General features: G+C 46.9%; 4 protein-coding genes across 4 annotated transcripts; 1 reads left to right on the top strand and 3 right to left on the bottom strand.

Annotated features, from left to right (window-relative positions):
* Positions 1-143: 143 nt before the first annotated feature.
* Positions 144-8,486, bottom strand: LOC133841796 (mediator of RNA polymerase II transcription subunit 12). The gene is given in 9 exon segments (XM_062274533.1): positions 144-1,559; positions 1,622-1,928; positions 1,996-2,280; positions 2,342-2,656; positions 2,718-3,107; positions 3,176-4,901; positions 4,963-7,720; positions 7,779-8,169; positions 8,171-8,486. Coding segments are annotated over 9 exon segments (7,713 nt in total). The 5' UTR covers positions 8,393-8,486; the 3' UTR covers positions 144-240.
* A 1,367-nt stretch (positions 8,487-9,853) lies between these two features.
* On the top strand, positions 9,854-11,210 carry LOC133841834 (peroxisomal membrane protein PEX14). Its single transcript, XM_062274603.1, has 3 exons — positions 9,854-10,074; positions 10,158-10,445; positions 10,517-11,210. Exons 1-3 carry the CDS (start codon positions 9,946-9,948, stop codon positions 10,952-10,954), a joined length of 855 nt encoding a protein of 284 aa, XP_062130587.1. The 5' UTR covers positions 9,854-9,945; the 3' UTR covers positions 10,955-11,210.
* A 231-nt stretch (positions 11,211-11,441) lies between these two features.
* Positions 11,442-16,995, bottom strand: LOC133841805 (mRNA (2'-O-methyladenosine-N(6)-)-methyltransferase). The gene is made up of 5 exons (XM_062274556.1): positions 16,836-16,995; positions 13,550-15,397; positions 13,367-13,492; positions 13,181-13,309; positions 11,442-13,125 (listed from the first exon to the last, which is right to left on the bottom strand). Exons 2-5 carry the CDS (start codon positions 15,388-15,390, stop codon positions 12,417-12,419), a joined length of 2,805 nt encoding a protein of 934 aa, XP_062130540.1. The 5' UTR covers positions 15,391-15,397; positions 16,836-16,995; the 3' UTR covers positions 11,442-12,416.
* Positions 16,996-17,303: 308 nt separating this feature from the next.
* On the bottom strand, positions 17,304-19,234 carry LOC133841818 (trafficking protein particle complex subunit 12). The gene is made up of 4 exons (XM_062274576.1): positions 18,875-19,234; positions 18,079-18,663; positions 17,841-18,016; positions 17,304-17,783 (listed from the first exon to the last, which is right to left on the bottom strand). The coding sequence occupies exons 1-4, from the start codon at positions 19,199-19,201 to the stop codon at positions 17,402-17,404; spliced, it is 1,470 nt and encodes a 489-aa protein (XP_062130560.1). The 5' UTR covers positions 19,202-19,234; the 3' UTR covers positions 17,304-17,401.
* Between the last annotated feature and the right edge of the window lie 375 nt (positions 19,235-19,609).

The following is a 19,609-nucleotide window of genomic DNA, read 5'->3' on the forward strand; positions in this document are numbered from 1 at the left end:
AACACACACACTCCAATGCAGAGGCACACACACGATTTGCCAAACAGCTGATTGCAATGCGGATAATCTGGTTATCGATAACAAATCGCGTTGTAAGGCATTTAGAGAAGTTGGCAGCACCGCAGCGCGCAAAAAAACAATGATTTGAAAATAAAATTACAATTTATTGCAATTAGCATTCATAAATATTGGTACACAATTAGAGCAAGCCTTAAATTACTAGAACTATGTATATGTTATCTAATAGGGTGGCGGTTGATGCTGATACTGTTGCTGCTGGCCCATCATATTCGGTTGATTGGGCATTTGGCGCTGCAGCTGCGCTACCAGATTAGGCGTTTGCTGTTGATTCATGGTCTGCTGCTGCTGCTGGACCATTCCGCCGCCACCACCAGCTCCGGCACCACCGCCGGCCTGTGGTCCACCACCCATGCCACCGCCGCCCATGCCTTGCATTTGCATCATCTGGTGACGCAGCTGTTGTTGCTGCTGGAATTGTTGTTGCGTTGGCAACACACCGGGTTTGCCGCCGCCCGTGGGTTGCTGGCGTGCATAGGGCGGCACCTGGCCGACACCAACGCCACCGGGTCCAGGTCCCATCATGTTAGTCATCGTAACATTCGGTGCTTGATTCATATACTGTCCACGATTGCCGGCCATCATGCCACCGGGTACTCCACGTTGTTGCTGCTGCTGTTGTTGCTGTTGGGCCGCCACTGCGGCAGCCATAAAGTCGGGATTGTTGCGTTGCGCCTGCTGCATCTGCGGATTGAAATTTCCCATGAGGCCGCCTTGCTGTTGCTGCTGTTGATTAGGAGCCATGCCCACGCCAACGCCAACACCGACTCCGCCAGCGCCGCCTGCCTGCTGCTGCATGCCCGGCTGTTGTTGCTGCTGTTGATACTGATTCTGGAAGTTTTGGAACTGTTGCTGCTGCTGAATCATGCCCTGCTGCGGCATGCCGCCCATGCCCATGTTGGGATTATTGCCGCCAGCGCCGACACCAACGCCCACGCCGACTCCAACTCCACCATTGCCACCAGCGCCGCCGCCTTGCATCATGGGATTTGCATTGGGATTGACCATGCCCACCATACCCTGACCCATCTGCTGCTGCTGCATCATCGGATTCTGTGGCATGCCCTGACCCATACCGCCGGGCATATTCATGCTGCCCATTTGATTGGGTGCCATGGCACGCATGTTGCCGCGCATAAATTGCTGTTGCTGCTGTTGTTGCTGCTGCTGCTGCAACTGATTGGGATTCATTTGCTGCTGTTGCTGCACATTAGGCTGCTGCTGTTGCATGGCATTGAAGGCAGCTGCTGCTTGCGGATTCTGCTGGGCATTCATCTGCTGTTGTTGTCGCATTTGCTGTGCATTCATTTGCTGTTGTTGCGGCACCTGTTGCTGCTGCGCCTGCTGCTGCATGGGATTAAAGCCACCGGGTGGCTGTTGTTGCTGCTGCTGCTGGAAGGAACCAGGCTGTCGCTGGCGCAGCATCTGCGACAATGCTTGCTTCGAGTTCGTAGTCAACGGTGGGCGCTCAATGCGATTCACTAGAAGAGAGTACCAATATAATCAATTGATGCTTTTAATTGCAATTGGTTGAGATACTTACTTTGCATATTTTGCTGATACTGATACTGATTGTGATGCTGCTGCGGCTGTTGCTGCTGCTGCGGTGCATTGTGCCACTGCTGCTGTGGTTGCTGTTGTCCCGGCATGCCTTGTGGGCCGCCTGGTCCGGGTCCTTGCATAAAGTTCATCTGCGCATTCGGCTGTCCATTGCCGCCCACATTAAGCTGTTGTTGCATTTGATTCGGTGCCATTTGTTGCATTTGCTGCTGCTGTTGTTGCTGCTGCTGCATCATTGCATTCTGTTGCTGCATCATGGCATTCGGTCCAAACTGCTGCATGTTCATTTGCTAAGGTAGTGTGAAAGTTTGTTAGTTTGTGCACTAAGAAATGCCTTATTAAAATGACTTCACTCACCTGCATATTCATGGGCATCTGTCCCATTTGGTTGGGCTGCATCTGCTGCTGCATGTGCTGCTGCTGTTGCATTTGCTGTTGCTGCTGTGCATTTGGCGGCTGTTGTGGCTGTGGCGCCAACTGTGGCTGCTGTTGTTGCGTATTAACCACTGGCGGCGTCTTGGGATTCTTAGGCTTACGTTTGCGCGTTGTGGTGCCCTTGCCTCGTCCACGTCCAGTGCCCACCACCGCACTGGGCGATTGATCTACTGACGACGGCGTATCCGCCTTCATAATCTCATCCTTCTGTAAAGGAATTGTACACTTTAATAATTGCTAAATAATTGTTTACGCTTTGTTCACTTACAATGCAAATCTTTTCGGGCACCGGCTCAATGTCCTCGGGAGCCAAAGGCAATGGCTCGTAGTAGTAACTGCTCGGCTTCACCAGACTGTGCGTATGGTATTTGAGATTGCGATGCGCCTCCTCGTAGGTGAGCGGTTTGCGTTCCAGTTTGACAGCGCCAAACCATACCCAGGACAACGGAGCTGGATTCTTGTGACCCTCGAGTATGTCCCAGACGCTGATGCGCTGCTTATCTGAGATGCGCAGCTGCTTCTTGTCCATGTCGCAGATCTTGTTGCCCTTGTTGTCCATGCCATTGTGCTCGCAGGCAATTACCTGAGAAGGAATTGAAGCATTATCAACTGTTTTAACTTTGATTCTACTTTGTTTTACTCACCTCTGTGGGCTGCTTGTAGAGCGGCAGCAGCTGACGTATTACTCTGATGGACGCATTGTTCTTTTCGCCGATTTCCTTTTTGAGTTTCTTCATCAAATTGAGATACAGCTTCTTGGTCTCGTCGCGATCCGTTTGGCTGTCAGACACAAGCGTCGAGTGCACCAACGTAGCCAGCATATCGACCACAGTGGTAAAGAGTTCACGATTGCAGCTCAAATCCACAACGCCCTGACACACCAACTGGGCAAGCAATATAGCCCAATCTGTGGTGGGCGTGCTGTTCTTTTGGATGGCATCAAACATGCCGCCAACCAGCGAGAAACGCAGCTGCAATGCATCCAGAATCTCCTCACGCGCCTGTGGCTCATCAACGCCGCCAATCGTGTCCAGCTACCGTGTGAAAGAAGGTTATTAAAAGGTTTTCAGAAGGATAAATTACAATAATATTTATATATTACCTCGGCAAAGGATTGCAGGCACTGGGAGAGCTGCGAGTAGAGCGACACCAGCAGATTCTCCTTGTACTCGTCCTGGCCCTTCAGACAAGTGAGTATGAGCCCCAAGAAGGGCTGATAGTTGAGTGGCATCTTCTTGTTGCGTGCCGCCAAACTGCCATTGCCGCCATAGCTGTTGCTGCTGTGGCAGCTGTTGCTCTTCTCGCGTTCATCGCCGCTACCAGAGCTGTTGCAATCCGACTTGGACACCTTGGAGAAGTAGTTCATGCTTTCTAGCACTTGACCAGCCACACGCAATATGCGTCCTTGCACCGCTGGCGTCAGTTTGGCAATCAAAGGCGCCACCAGCCAGGTGGATGGCTTCGGTTTATGCGTGGCTTTTACAGCGCCTGGCAACGTCACTTCTTCCATGTGAAAGACGTCTATGGCTGCTCTAGCCACCGTGTCGAGCCAGGCATTGAGCTCCGTGTTGGGACTCAGCGACTGACGATACATGAGCTGCAAGTCGAGCCAGGAAATACGTAAAGTCCACTGATCCAAGTGCTCCAGAATTCGCACAATCATCGCACGCTGATCCAGCTCCGAAATTATGTTGAACTCGGCCTCCGGATAGCAGATCATGTGCAGCACGCGCTGTGCCTGCTTCGCCGTCAGCATCTCATCGATAATCATGTCGCAAAGCTGTTCGGCATTCTTCAGACAACGCTCCAGCACATGCTCCTGGGCGCAGATCTGTTTGAGCACCGCCTGCGCAAACTCCAGTAGCGAGATTTGCTCGTTGCCAGCGAGGCTGTTGCCCGTGCTCGGCTGCAGTGACTCCTGTTCGCTGCCCAGGCTGCCCAACTGCAGATCACTTGTGCCCAATATCTGGCTAAGATCCGCGGGCCGTTGTTCGTTGCTCTTGGGCGTGCTGCCCGGATGCACGGGCGTATTGAAACCGCTGCGCTTGCCGCTGCCAAATGCGCCGCCACCGCTGCCAGACGAGCCCATTCCACTAGCCGTAAGTGGCGTCTTCAGCGCCGCATTGTCCACTACAATGAGTATCGCCTTAAGCACCGCCAGCACCGCTGCAATAGGTATTGTCTTGTGCGCGCCTACCAGCAGATGGCGATCACAACTCAAACGTATGCTGAAATCGCTGCCCACCGCATGCAACGGATTGGGCGACGTGCTCACCGAATACATGCCCGGCTGTGGTATCTCCAATGTCTTGAACAGCTTCAGCACCAGATGACAGGTGAGACGAGCACCTGCTTCAGCGTCCACACTTAACTCGCCACCGCCAGCGCCGCTCACTGAACGTGCCAGCGTGGGCAACGCAAATTTGCTAACGAAATCCGCCAAGGAGAAGCAATGTCGAGCAACGAGTATGCAGACGAAAACAGCCAAGGCATTGTGCGTCTTTCCCTGGCCAATGTCGACTTGTCCTCCCAAATGCGGATAGCGTGGACTCTTGCTGCCACTGCAGAGACTCTGCAACGCTGCAATCCATTCCTCTGAGAGCACATTGCAGCTGGCGGTGAGCTCGGCACACGCCAATGCCACATCATTGAGGCGCTCGTTGTCCGTTTCACGGCAAACAGCAATCACTGCATTCGACACAAAGCTGTAGACATTCGCTGGTGATTCGTGGAGCTGACGCAACCAATGCGGTTCCAGTTTGCCGCCACGTCGAGGCGTCACAAACAGCTCCTGCAGCAGCTGTGGATTGTAGCCCTGTGGCGCCATGCTGTGACGAAAGAGAAGAGGATTAGAGAAGTGTAATTAAATTAAATATGTGGTGGACTTACCTGAGCAACTCGGGCGTATTGAAAATATCCTTGAAGCGCTTAATGCAGTTGAGCTGCTGATAATACTCGGCGGACTGCTCCTTGCCTTGGAGCAGCACACACGACTCATGCAGATCGCTGAGGTAGGCGAGAATGCAACGCTCCGCGGAGCTGCATTCGCTTGGATTGCTAACATGCCGAATGGTGCGACACAGACCCTCAAAGACCGAAACCGTTTGCTCCGGCGACAGCAACAAACAGCTGTTGTAGCGTCGCAAGATGCTGACAATATACAACGCCAACGAGGTGGTGTAACCACGCACCATATTCGACTTCTTCGACTGCAACTGATGCTCCACTTCGGGCAGCTCTTTGAGCAGATGATCGCACAACTCCAGCAGACTGTAGATATTCAAGGCCAGCTCCATTAGGTCAAACAAGAAGGCCACATGCTCCTGCACGGGCAAATAATTGTTGTTGCCCAAGGCGAAACCGTTGAGTTGCTCCAGCACATTGGCGGCACACTGGGCGGTGACCACATGCTGATCAAAGTAGGCCATGTGCTGGCACTTTGCCGTTGTCGCCTCAAAGTTGAACTCGTTTCGGGAATGTTTCTTCACTTTGCCGCCCTCGGCGACATCGATGCTAAACTTCTTCGTAAACAATTTGCCAATTTCCTTGGACATTTTCTTCACCGCATGTTTCTTTTCGTCTCGCTCCTTGCCCACTCCAAAAAGCAATATATAGCGTTGATTGCTCTCGCTGCTGTAGCTGGACATGCTGGGATCATCTTGCGGTATGGGAAAGTGTTTGGTGTACACATAATGACGCGATATGCTAACCGGAGCATCGACGCCGCCAGCATCGCCATCGCCTGGCGCGCCAATCTTTGGACTGTCGGGCGCCTCATGTTGTTGGCCCTTCTCCTTGATGTTCTGCACCAACTTGTCGAGATCATCGTCCACATTGGAGTCATCAAACTCATTGTGCTTGAAGTCAATGCCAATTCCAGAGCCGAAACCATCGTCATCAAAGCCATGTGGAGCACTGCTACTGGGCGGCGGCGGCGCTGGAGGTGGAGGCGAACTTTTCGTTGCTGTCTTGTGCACCAGCGTGGATTCCAAGAGCAAATCGCCGCGAGAAATCAGCGTATGCATGTAAGCATTATGCGAGAAGACATCGTGGCGAATGAGCGCACTAAAAAGCTGCACCAGATTCGTGAACTCGGTTCGCTGTTGGGCGCTGCTGTTGTGCTCGTCCAGCACTGGCGCATCGTGGTCCAAAAAGTGCATAAGAACATGCTGAAACACGGGCAAGCCATCAATGAGGCCAGCGCCGGATGCCAACGAATCCTTGTCGTCTTTGTCGTTGCACATGTCAGCTGGAGTGCTCGTCACATCGATCTGTCGCTTGTCCAGCAGTATGGCCACGACCATTGAGCGATGCTCACCCCAACGCTGGCTGGAGACTGCCCATTCGCAGAGTATGCGGACCGTGTCTGCGTCCTGCTTGGGCTCATAAACAGGACGTTGTTGTGGCTGCTGGGGATCATCCTCTTGGCGTCGCAGCTGCTGAGATGATTGTGGCGGAAAGATGTGCGCATACAGTGTGTCCATGGAATTGCATTGATCCATACGTTCAAAGCAATGCGTGTCCAGATGGTCCAATGTGGCCAGAACAGTGGTATAATGATTCTTGCCCGCACTCAGCCACTTGGAGGCGAACCAACGTTGCTCCGCATGCTGTGTGCGCAGCACAATATCAGCCTCGGCAGCACGCAGCTGACGACGCAGTTCGTGATTGGTGCGTGGACAGCGTGTGGGCATTGGCAACACCGACGGAGCCAGCGGCAAATGATCCAGCGGACTGCCCACCAAATACGAAGGAGCACGATGCGCTGCAATGCCGCTCCAAACCAGTGCCGTGGGACACTCAATCGTAATCACCTGAAGTATGGTGCTCAAGTACAAGATAATGTCGCGATGATGCGGACAATTCATGTAATCCTGTAGCGCCTGCTCATAGGGATCGACAGCTGGCTGCTGCAGCAGTTGCTCCTCTGCTCCTCCATCCATGTCCATGGGCTGTGGCTTGACGAGAGCCTGTTGCTGCTGCTGTTGCTCCACAGCAGCGTTGAGCAGCTGTGCCATCTTCTTGGCCACCATATTGGCCATTTTACGGCACAATCGCTCGGACTGCACAAAATCGTGCATGTATTGGAGTGCAAAGCTTAGCACCAGTTTCTTCAGCGGTTCAACGAAGCTAGTCTGCGTGCGCATCTTGTCCAGCAAATCGAGTATCCAGTTAAGAAACTCTTGACGATCCAGCAGTTGTTCTTCGTACATGTATTTACTCAGCTGAATGCAGTACTTCCAGTACTTCAAGGCATTGCGACTATCCTCGAATTGGCTGCCAATGCCCGAGATGCTCGAGCCAGGCGGCACGGCGCCAGCGTTGGCCACGGCGGCGTTGGCTGCCGCAGACCCACCCAAAGTGGCCAACGCAGTGCCTGGTGCTGATGTCGCGCCTGGCACGACGCCAACACCGGCAACGCCACCCACGGAAACCGGCTGTCCATTGGCAGGACTGTGGATGGGCGGCAGTGGACTGGCCATGCTGGGCACTGGTATAAGATTAGGCGTAGCGCTGCCTGGGGCGTTATTGCCAGTGCTGCTGCTATTGTTGCTGCTGATGGCGTTGCCATTGGTGTTAGTGTTGGTGCTGCTGTTATTTGAAGAGTTGCTGTTGCCATTGGCCTGCAAGCCATGCTTATCATGAGCTGTAACATTAATAAGAATTACTTTAACATGTAGCTATTCCTTGTTAAAACTACTTACATTGCTGATAGTACTCCTGTAGCTTGGGCAGCAGCTCCTTCATGAACTTAATCATGTTGCCCGTCCATTCCGCCGCTGGATCGTAAATGCTTCGCTTCTTATTCTTCGACTCAGAAAAACTCAGTGTGTAGGCCGCACTTAGTTTGATGAACCATGTGGCACGTTGCATGTTCACCTGATTCTCACAAAGTGTGATGAAGATTTCTTCTTTCTTGTTAAACGAAGGCGCACGTTTGGCAAGACTGAGCAGTGGCTTGTTGCCGGCCAAGTCCTTGAACCATGCGTCCACAGTGCATTTGCGACGGGGTGACACCGGCCAGAAATTGTCCTTACAATTAATTTGCTGCTTCTTGCGCACGGTGTCCTGCAGTGTCATTAGCTCCTCCTTTTTTGGCCAGCACACCGCTAAAGAACGCGCTCACCTTGCCCGCATTTACATTGGAAGTATGCGCCGTCCCAAACTCATCGGACAGCGGCGGCGTCGTTGTAAAGCCATGTTTCACATTTGTGGGCGTCAATTCGTCCTCGCGTTGTTTGGCGTCTTGCGGATATATATCTGGCGGCCCGAGACGTGTGCGCTTTAGCGGACGCTTCTCCTGCAACAGCGAAAGCATCTTGCAGCTTTTCTAATTCGCTTTTTCCGTAATTATTTTGCAATTCTCCGCAATTTTCACCAACTCGTACACAACAATAACACGAAAACAAAAATACATTTATCGGTTTTCCATAATCGATTTAAAATGGTTGTTTTACAACACTTAAAATCGGTTGCGGCAATCGATAGAGATGTGCAGCCGGTCGCAATTCTGCCAGTGTGAACACCTGTTTATATATTGTGTATTGACCAGTTTGAATTCATAATAAAATATTCGAGGCTTAAAAATAACGGTATTTTTAAAAAGTATGTCACTAACTCATTTTAAACAAAAACTAACTCAATAATAAAAGAAAATGTAATTACTTGACTGTTACCGCCCAACCAAATGGTAATCAAACTTGCAGCTGTCCCAGATTCATTCATTTGTCAAATTTATTTTTATTAAATGTCAAATAAAAATTCAAAGATAAGGAAGGCACAAAAGTTCATTATTTTCTTTTCAACCTCTCCAGAAGGTTCATGATACGCTCCTGATTGCTAGCAATATGCTGCTGATTGATGACCATTCGCTCTTGGTTGCGAATTAGGATCTTTTGATTTTCTATAAGAGAATTCGCGATCGACTCCAGAATTGTACTCTTCTTGACAGCCTCTTGACTTATCACCTTCAAATAATAGCTACTGTCCTCTAGTAATTCAGTTGTTCTGTCAATTTCGTTACCAAGTTTAATTTTCTTTAGAGCTGGTTCATCGTATTGCTCACAATCATCGGGCTCATGATTAACAATTGATTCAGCTGTTAGCGAGCCTGTCGCAAATTCTTCTGCTTTCCATTCTTCCTCCTCGTGAGCGAAGTCAAGAGAGTCACACATGGTAATCATGACATCCTCCAGTTCGCCTGTCCAACGTCTGCGCTTCTTTCCAGAATCCACTTGAAGAACAAATTCAACTTTTTATAGGAAATTTTTTTGTACGAGACGAAATTCTTACTTGCGTGCTTCTTTTGGAAATGCCTCTATTCCAGCTGTTTTAACGGTATACACCACTCCACTGATTTGTTCACGAATGCAGTAGCTTATAACTCTACCCGATTTCAACAAAACGGTTAGGTTTTTAAAATAGAGACAAAGTTTCTGCGGCTGCCTTAAGGCACTAAAGCTGCAGTCGGCTACTAGAGATGTGAAGAGCAATAGAAAGTCAAGTTTTTTCAATTATCTCTATCGGAAATTTATCGACTTTAACTTTTTGCATTTAAAATATTAATCCAAAAGTTGAAAATAAATCAAAAGATGCAAAAAAAAGTAAATAAACTGTGTAAAATCAACTTTTCACAGTAAATATTGCTGAGAAATGAATCAATATAAAAGGTAATAAAATCGATGTAGCAAAACACTGCCGATAAATCGATAATAGATTTATCGCCACTCTTTTCGATATTCCCTCCGATTGAATTGTTATCATTTCATTCCATTTTCAGTTCCAATTCCCTGTCCAATCCAATCCGTTTTATGTTGCACTTGCATCTGCTTTCTTAATTAAAACAAAATTGAATTAAGCGTCAACATCAAAATGTCCAATAACAACACGGACACTGGTGACACAACCATATTGGCCACCACAAGCGCCACTGTGCAGGATTACTCAACGAATCCTAGCGATGGCGACGGCGATACGTCGTTGGAGCCGCGCGAGTCGCTGGTGAGTTGTTGTTGCCTAAGTAGCAGACCCCCTTTAGACTTTGTCTAATCTAATAATCTGTCTACAAAAAAAACATATTAAAGATAACCACAGCTGTAAGCTTTCTACAAAATACCAAAGTGCGACACACAACGCTCATCCAAAAGCAGCAGTTTCTGCGGTCCAAAGGTCTAACAGCTCACGAAATACAATTGGCCTGCGAGCGAGCCGGCGTCTTTAGCCAAGATCCCAATAATCCCAATACCGTTATCAACATTGGCTCCCAGTTGGCGGTGGTGCCACAACAAACGGCCTTGGGGCGACTGCGTGAACTGCTGCACACAACAGCGTTGTTCAGCGGTCTCGTCTATGGCATCTATTTGTTCTGGCGGGTAACTATTTAACTCAACTGCACATTATCATAATTCTCTATCTTTTACTTACCTTTGCTCTTTATTATCAGAAATATATAGCACCATTTTTGTTTGGCAAACCGAAGAAAAAGCCGGTAGAGAAAGCGCTCGAAGACATCGACAGGAAGGTGGAAACCACCAGCACAACACTCAACAAGGAAATCACAATGGTCAAGGACATGATTACGTTGCAGCAAAAGGAACAGACGCAGCACATGAATCGTGAATTCAGCAACTTTCGCAGTGATCTGGATGCGATTAAAGGCTTGCTATTGAATCGCAAGCAATTCGCATCGCCGGTGGCATCAATGACACTGCCCACAATTCCTGCCTGGCAATTGGCCAGCTCCCCACATCGCCATCGCCATAGTAACAACAGCCAGTCGGACAATGACAATGATAAAGTTGATGACGCCGGCTCCGGATCGGGTTCATCTGAAACCGAAGTGGTTACCAAGAACAGTGATTCTAGCTTGGAGATCATGTAAAAAATAAGAGAAGAGAGCCATTTAAATGGAAGCTATTTTGTAAATTGAATTGATTTAATTTAGACGGTTTTTGCGTTTTGCGATTCAGCATTTCTTATGTGTTTAATAATATAGTCCACGGCTAATCCATATCCATAAACGCTACCAAAAAAAGATAACACGAAATACACTCACACGTATATACGAATATATAAATACCTATATAAATACACATACATATAATGATAATAATAAAAGCAGGTTTTGAATAATTGAATTGAAAGAAACTTTAATTAGGCGATTTGTTTTGTTAATCTATGCGACAAGAGCACCGGGAATTTTTATTTAATCAAAAGAAAAAACAAATTTGAAATAAATGTGAAGGGTAAAGGGTTCTTGTGGTGGGGGCGACGTGAAAGATTATCTTAGTTTACATTTGTTTTGAACTTATGATAAGAATTTTCATTACTTTTGTCTAAATTGCCGAATTTTGTATTTGTGTTTACGATTTTTTTTTGTATAATTTTCTTTACTTTCGCTACATTTCTATTAAATTGGCTAAATTCCCATTAAATTTGATTAGGATTAGGGTAGACACGATGGCATCCACATTTGGATTCAATTGTGACAAAGACCCGTTTAAAGGTTTATGTTCATTGTGCGGTGCGTTAATATTAATTAAATTTGTTTTCCTCTTGTTTAGACCCTTAGCTTTCTATTAGCTTTTTTCAGCTTATTGTTTTTTTGGTTTTTATTACAAATTTGGTTCTCTGCGCGATCCGTTCATATTGTAAGTTGTTGCTTCGACTACTTAAGATAAATGTGTTTTTATCGTTTTGTACACGCGATAAATTAGTTTTGCTTTAAGTAATAATCCTAAAATATACGATTTATAGTCTCACAAAAGATTGTTGGGGGCTTATTACATACATACATATTGTATTTATATTAATAATTTATAAAATTTAGAGTGCTGCACGGAATAAACAATTCAAGGGAATTGTTCTTCAGTGCCAGTGCTATATTCTGTTTCATCTTCGTGTGTGTTGTGTTGAAAGATTGGAAAACAATTCTCGTATGTGTGTTTGTATTTTGTATTTTCGTTATAAGTGGAACCCTTTTTTCCTACCCATACTAAGTATGCACATCAACTTGTACCTCAATTGCATTGTAAACTGTAGGGTAGCATTGCCAAAGAATTAACAACAGCCAGGCCGTAGTTATCAGCTATCATATACAGTATATATAAATTGTTAATTGATAAAAAAAAACATATGTACAATTATTTAAACTTTGTAACCATTACGCAGAATATTTCAAGGGGGTGATTTAACACCCTCGTGATAATGTGTTAAATCGAATATATGTATAAACGCTAAATGAAAAGGAAACACAACAGTGGTGCACAGCTTAGCTTAGTCGAAAGTGAAAATAGACAATAGCTAGAGTTTACGTTTAGTTTACAAGTAAAAATCCATCGAATCTAAACCGCTGAATTGATGACTGCTGTGCTATTTATGCTGGTTGTACCACCAAAGGCCGATGCTGCTGCGGACGACGTGCTCGCTGCCGTTGCCGTAATGCTCACAGCCGCTGCGGCTGCTGTTGTGCCACCATCCGGATAACCTCCTGAGGCTGGGGCCGGCGACAGCGACATGGTCGATGACGATGGCGATGAGCAATCGCTTTGCACACTCATTGTGGGCGAGGCGGCAACCAAATTACTGCTGCTACTCGTATTGCTGATGGTCAGCGGAAATTGCGATGGCGTGCCGGTTGGAGTGTGTGGCGAGAGTGGTGTTAACACGGAAGACGTGGATAACGTCGGACTGCCAATGCCGCTCGTTGTGCTGCTGATCGATAATGATGGTGCTGTGGTTATGCTATTGCTGTTGCAACTGTTGCTATTCGCTGTTGTCGGCGTGGCAGGCGTTGTGTTGGCTGTCGATAGTTGTGTGGCTGTTGCAGTTGTCGCTGTTGTTGCCGGCGGCGATTGTTGCTGCTGATTCGTATTGGTGCCAGCAGCAGCTGCTGCTGCGGCGGCACGTTCGCGCTCGCGATCACGTTGCGGCCGGAAGGCTTCACGCAACGCTTCCACACGATTCTCGTTGGGTCCCCAGCGCGCATAGCCAGCGCTATTCTGCAGCCAAACGACTTGAGTGCCCTGCATGCACTTGATCAACACCTCGGATCTGTGAAAGGTAAGGAAATCAGCAAGAACTAAAGAGAATGGGCCTATCTACTTACTTTTGCATCATGTGCTGATAGCCATGTCGGTACTCGTGTGCCATGCCCAGCACCACCATGGAGCGACGCTTGTACATGCTCTCCTCCAGCTTGGCGATGCTCTTCCACTCCGGCAGAAAGACAATAAAGCTGCAAAGTCACTTGATTACAAATATGCTTGCGACAAATAAGTTTAAGGCATCTTACCTAAGTGGTTCCATGGAATCAGTGAGCAGTTTATCCACATGCAACAGGCACGCCTCGATGAGCTCCTCGCAGTGCGGCGGATTCACTTGGAACGAACCGGAAACGGGCTTAAAGTCAAGAAATGGGCTGCAGAAGAATTTATATTAATATTGATCAGAAGTTTTAAACTGCACACCAACTCACCCCCTGGAACCAAAGTAGGCATCCGTGTCGGCAAACGCCGAGCAATATTGCCGAAAATAGGAATTGAAGGGCGATGCAAAGCACTCGAAGCTCACACCAAAATGCCGATGCAGACACTCAAAAACTGGCACTGGCAACGCCGCCTGCGTCAACTCTGCCTCCTGTGACGAGTTCAGAGCATTGCCCAAAAACGTTTGATAGCGCTTAAGCAGACACCACACACGACCGATGAACAGATCGAACTTCTTGTCGTCGAAGCAGTTGTGACGGTAGAGCTGCTCCAGCTTCTGCAGATAGGTGAGGTTGATGTACTGTGCATCCGGTTGATTGATCGTTGCGGGCGTATATTTGATGATCATGTGATCGCGATCCTGTAGATATTCAATGGCCGGCATGCGTGGCGAGGGCACCGCAAACTGTATGGGATAGCACCAGACCTTCTTCAGATGCGGTGGGGGCGGCGGTGGCGTTGGCTCCGGTATTCCATGTTCTTTCAGCAGCTGCAGATGACGTTCACGTATTTTACGCGCATGCTCCGCTGACAGATGATAGATCTTGATGCACAAGGTTTCCACTGAACTCTTTACGGTCTCCACCAAATGCGGTTCGCACTGTCGTTTTAAATGCGCCAAACGATCTTGGAAATCTTCGTAACTGGCGCCCACAGTGCGACGCAACCATTGAAACGTATCCTCCACATTCCATTTGACGACCTTCTTGGACTCGGCCGGCGCCGATCTCGACTCGATGATTTGCTTGGCCGCCTCGGCGTATCGTGACAATTGTTTGCGTGCATCGCCGGTAAACTTGGGCTTGACTATCTTGATTGGTATGTCGGCCATGATCTCGCGATACATGGAACTGGAAATTTCTGGCAGGCAGCTGCTGGGCAACAATGGATCGCAACCGGTATCGATCACTTTACGCTCCATGAGCCAACGATTGAAGGAGTCACGGGGCGCCTTGATGTTCTCCCGGCGCATGCACAAATCCTCGTAGGTTTTTAGCAACTTCATGCTGAAGGCAGCGCGTAGAGCTTCAATCTCCGGATGCGGCTGTGGTAGCAACGTCGGCGGCCGCTCCACGATTACTGCATTCGTGCAGACTTCCAGATCCCAGGGACCAGCGAGCACAAACTTTTTCATCGGCGGACCACCATGTGGCCCACCCATGTGATGCTGCTGTTGCTGCAGCTGCTGATGATGCGGGTGTATGTGCATGTCATCCGATGGACGCCGCTTCAGATGATGATGTTGATGTTGCTGCTGGTGCGGCGTCATGGGCGTGGGTCCAACCCCCACTCCACTGCCGCCGGCATGGCAAATGCCCAGCGGATCGGTTAACGGATCAAAGGGCCGTGCACCCGGCATTTCCCACAGCGATTCACCTGTCACCTTGTTCCAGTAGTAGGGCCGATTCTCGCGTTTCGACCAGAACTTGCGCCAACCTTGATTCACAAGCTCAGCGGTCAATTCCTCGCCATATCCACCAGGTCCCAGCGTGGGCGGACCTTGCGGTGTATGCGCCATGGCCTCAAGCGTGGGCGGCGCATGATGTGTCTTGGTAGGCGTTGATGGCGACGAGCAGCTGGCCACGGGTGAGCTGCCAGCGCTCATCATGTGACCATCGCCCGAACCAGAGGCTGATGACGTTGCAGTTGGAGATGGCGTCATGTTATTGGAGGCGCTGGCTGTCAGCTGATCCCAGGCACTTTGGGCACTCGTGCTGGGCTGCATCATAGGACTGACGGTCCCCGTGGAGGCGATCACCGAAGGCGATGATGGCACCTGCAGCCCAGCACCCAGATTGTGCATGTTACTGCTGTTGTTATTAGCTGCCATTTGAGCTCTGCAAGAAGAAAGCAGTTAAAAGGGATCGCTAGGTGAATAAGTATTCACGAATTATAATTAAACCCTCCATACACAATTTAAACTGGCCCTATACGTTTAAATGATAACTAATAGTAATAAGAATACACAATTAAAACCATGGTATTTTGTTTTGTGTTATTATTAACTTTGAAAGTTATATACCAAAAACCTAAATAAATTTTCGAGCTTCAAACGGTTTTTTTTAAAGAGTAGACCTTCCTCTTTATAGCTTCGCATGAACTGATAACACCCTGTGCTACCCTTTTGGATAGCGGGTATAAACAAAACACACTTGCTTGCAGACACAACACGCACTTGTCATCAGCATATTAACATCGATTTGTTTACGTTTTGCCACTGCGTGAGAGAGGGAGCGAGCGAGTATAAAACTGACGGGCGAGAGCGCGCGCGAACAAAAGAGATAGAGAGGCAAGCAAGTCTAGCAGGCAAGCAGTAAAATACTTCGGTTCCAGCTTAACGGCGACTAGTCGGCAAGAAACACTCAGCGAAGCAGCAACGCAAGCCGGAGAGTACGCGCAAGTGGTTGCTAAAAGAAGGATCGTGCGATGAGTGTGACGCACACACTTGGATGTATACAAGCGTATTAAATATGTCGTTATTACTGAGACATACTTCACAAATTATTCTCCCCCCTTTCCACCACAGACCCACCTTGCATTTCTAAGTTTGCCGCGTAAAGCTTTTCACTCTCTCTCTATCTCTCTCTGAGAGCGGCGCGCATGTGTGTTGTGTGTTTATGAGAGAGCAGTAAGCGAGTGAGAGCACGACGAATGAGAAATCAAAACAAATTGCAAAAGAATAGAGATTTTCTGCCTGCCTGCTTGTGTATATGTTTTGACGAGCGTGTACCTAGCGTATGCGCACCGCACAAAATCAAAATATACAAAAATATTTGCAGGCACACTTTGTTGTTGCTGCAATTGACACACACACGCACACGCGAGATTGCATTACATGCTATAAACATTTCCAACTATACAATTAGAAACAAAAAAAAAACAAACACACTAACAACACTCAATAGCTGCTCTGTCTGATGTGGTTTCATCGTGTCGACGTCATGCACACAAAAAATAATGGCGCGCTTTTTACATCCAAAACACACACAGACCTCTGGTGCTAAAAACATATTTTTTTATAAATTAAACATTGGACTTTTGTTGTTTGCTATTTTTTGCGGGGGCGGCGCAACGTAACATTTTGGCGCGCGGGCATTTGCAGTGTGGCATTAGTTTTGTGTCGCTTATATTGTATTTATAAACAACATTGTGAGTGCACCGAAAATTTCTCTACACTTTCTTTTCAACCACATCAATATAATCTACGCCTTGCTGCTGCTTGCTTGATGTATGTGGTCATAATATTGAACGCGCTTAAAATGCCACTAAACTCACCTATTTTCAACTATCCTATTATACAAAACACGCACTACGTGTTTTCAAACATTTATAACGCTCGTACGTAATTATTTGATACGATTTATTTATGTTTTATAAATAAATTTCTGAAAAACTCGTCTTCCAGAAGTACTTCACCAGCTAAGTGTGACCAATCACCTCAATTGTTTGCCATAGTGGCGGAAGAACACGCACCGATAAGCGCAAAAACATATCGAAGCATTAATTTACATAAATATGCCTTTTACATAGTTAAATTAATTATTTTAATAATTATTTAGCCAAAATTACCCACTTCAGCTTACATGAAGTCCATAAATAAAGAAGAATTAAGCGAAAAATACAATTAATCGATAAAGTCAATTCACCGTCAGTTGGAAATATACCATTATAATACCAGCAACAAACAGGTGCAGATAAATATTTATGTACACACAATTCTGGTATCTACGAGATACTATTGCGTTCTGTATGCTGACTGAATTTTATTCATTCTGGATGGAGGTTGTGGAATGTTGTTTGTTTACCAACAGTAGTATTTACATATACATATATATTTGTAACTAATTTGTTGCCTGCAATTTAAGGCAAATTTCAACGCTAATTGTGAGATCTGGCTTAAATCTGTTGATCAAGCGTAACAAATTCAGTTTTTTCGCTTTTGAATTATTTGATTCCAACTCGTATAAAGTAGACAGATTCACCAGTAAGCTCTCATTCAATGATTTCTGTGGATTCAAATTGATTGCACGTTCATACAAGTTGATGGCATCCTTCAGTTTGCCAGCGTACAGCAAACAAACGCCCATATTGTTCAATATCATTGTATTGCCCGAATCTAAATGCAGCGCCTTTTGAAATATTAGATAAGCCTCTGGAAAGTCATTTTTGGCCACTGCAATTAGGCCCTTGTCCACCAAATCACGTAAATCCGGAGTGGAATTACTATAGACAGAGAGAGGATATTAATTATGTGTTATTGACATAGATAACTTTACTTACATTTCGCGCAATCGTCGCGAGACGGCAAACTTTTGCTCTGCCCCAAAAATATCACCAATTTGCAGATAGATGCGTCCCCACGCCGAATACAACGAGCGCTGCTCCTCTTTGCTTAGACTAGAGCGCGACAGTAGCATGCCGCCCATTATATCATCAATCATGCTGAATTTCTTCATCTACACAAAAAGAACTATAAATTAACAATATAAATCCTTTAATTATGTTAAGGTCTACTCACCATTAAAGCACAGTTGATTATCGATTGCAAGACTCGCTCGGCGCGTCGCTGCCAAAACTCCGCAGCAGTTGCTTGCTTCAATCCCTCATAATGCTGTTTAATCTCATTGCTAATCACATGCAACTCGGAGAGCTGATCCAAGGCCAAATGCGGCTTTCCGAGATAAATAGGTAGCTCTGCAAGCAGCAAACGAAAGGAAAAGCACGCAATGGAGCCTTGTTTGCCATTATACATCTCAGGATAGAACTCGTAGAACACATCTGGTCCATTTAGTTGCCCAAAAGGTTCCGCCTCTGCTTGCAACAGATCATACTCGTCCAGCTTGGCCAGCAATGCAAGACGTGTGAACCATAGTTGCAAGGAGTGAGGTGAATGCTTCGCTGGTTGTCCAGCTCGTCCATAACCCTGACCATAAATGGTCAACAGTCGTCCAGTCAGATTGACGGCAGCGCGAAAGCAGCCAGCATTGATGAGCGTGCGTATGCCGCGTTCATCCTGTGTAACATTCTCCACGCCCAGGATTTGACGCTGCTGCAATTCTGCTTCACCCAGCTGTTGAGTGACTGCAATACTGATGGGATCGGGCTAAAAGAGTTAAACTATTAGCATTTGCATTTGATTTCTCATTATTTTATACCCGCTAGCTAGACAAAAGAAAAGTGTAGTAACTCAGGGACTTTAAATGAAATGAAGTCAAAGAAGCTAGTTAATAATCGGTCAAATTAGTGCAACAATTGATTTTTTACATGTTCTAGAGAATAGTTATCGGGTATATCAGCTTGTAGTGTGTAATTACCAAATCGTTGGCTATGTGTATGCCTGGCATTACGAGGGGCGTTGAAAGGCCGCCCGCTTCATTTGGTGTTGGCACCTGCCACAGATTTCTAACGTCGTCGCTCACTTTGATGGGCTCCTCGGCTTCAGCTGTTTCCACATACTCGGGCGGTTGGAATGTGCCCGTAAATGTGGTGGACAACATATTGCTGCTGCTGCTGGGTTTGTCGACTGGCGGCTGCTGCTGTCCCTCTTTGGCCTTAGGTTTGCTAGTTGTCAGCTCATCAAAGAAACTGGGCGGATCGTTTGCGAAGTATTCGCTTAAGCGTCCGTTTGAGTTGTTTGTCATCCCGTGTTTTCAATGTGTGATAGAGATGGAGGAACATCGATTGCACTATCTATCGATGTAGCAATGTCTTCCAAATATCGATTCTTAAAGTCAAGCATCGATGTGACCAATGATGGTCACACTTGTTTATTGTGTTTATTTTCTGCACCTGTCGATAATCTACAGCACCCCCATCGTAATATCGATTTGCTAGCAACTTGCTAAGGTCACACTCCCAACGGTTGTTATACTAATTTGTATAAAATAAATTTTTAAAATACAATCCAATTATGTATAACACTTGTAGTAACGCTGCTGCTCTTGTCATTTGTATTGTAATATAACTTATATTATGCATGGTACACCACTTATATACACCATCATATATAATAAATAGCCTTGCATTGATATAAGCAACAAGTGTTGCTC

This window comes from Drosophila sulfurigaster, chromosome 3 (genome assembly GCF_023558435.1).
Source record: "Drosophila sulfurigaster albostrigata strain 15112-1811.04 chromosome 3, ASM2355843v2, whole genome shotgun sequence".
Taxonomy (NCBI): domain Eukaryota; kingdom Metazoa; phylum Arthropoda; class Insecta; order Diptera; family Drosophilidae; genus Drosophila; species Drosophila sulfurigaster.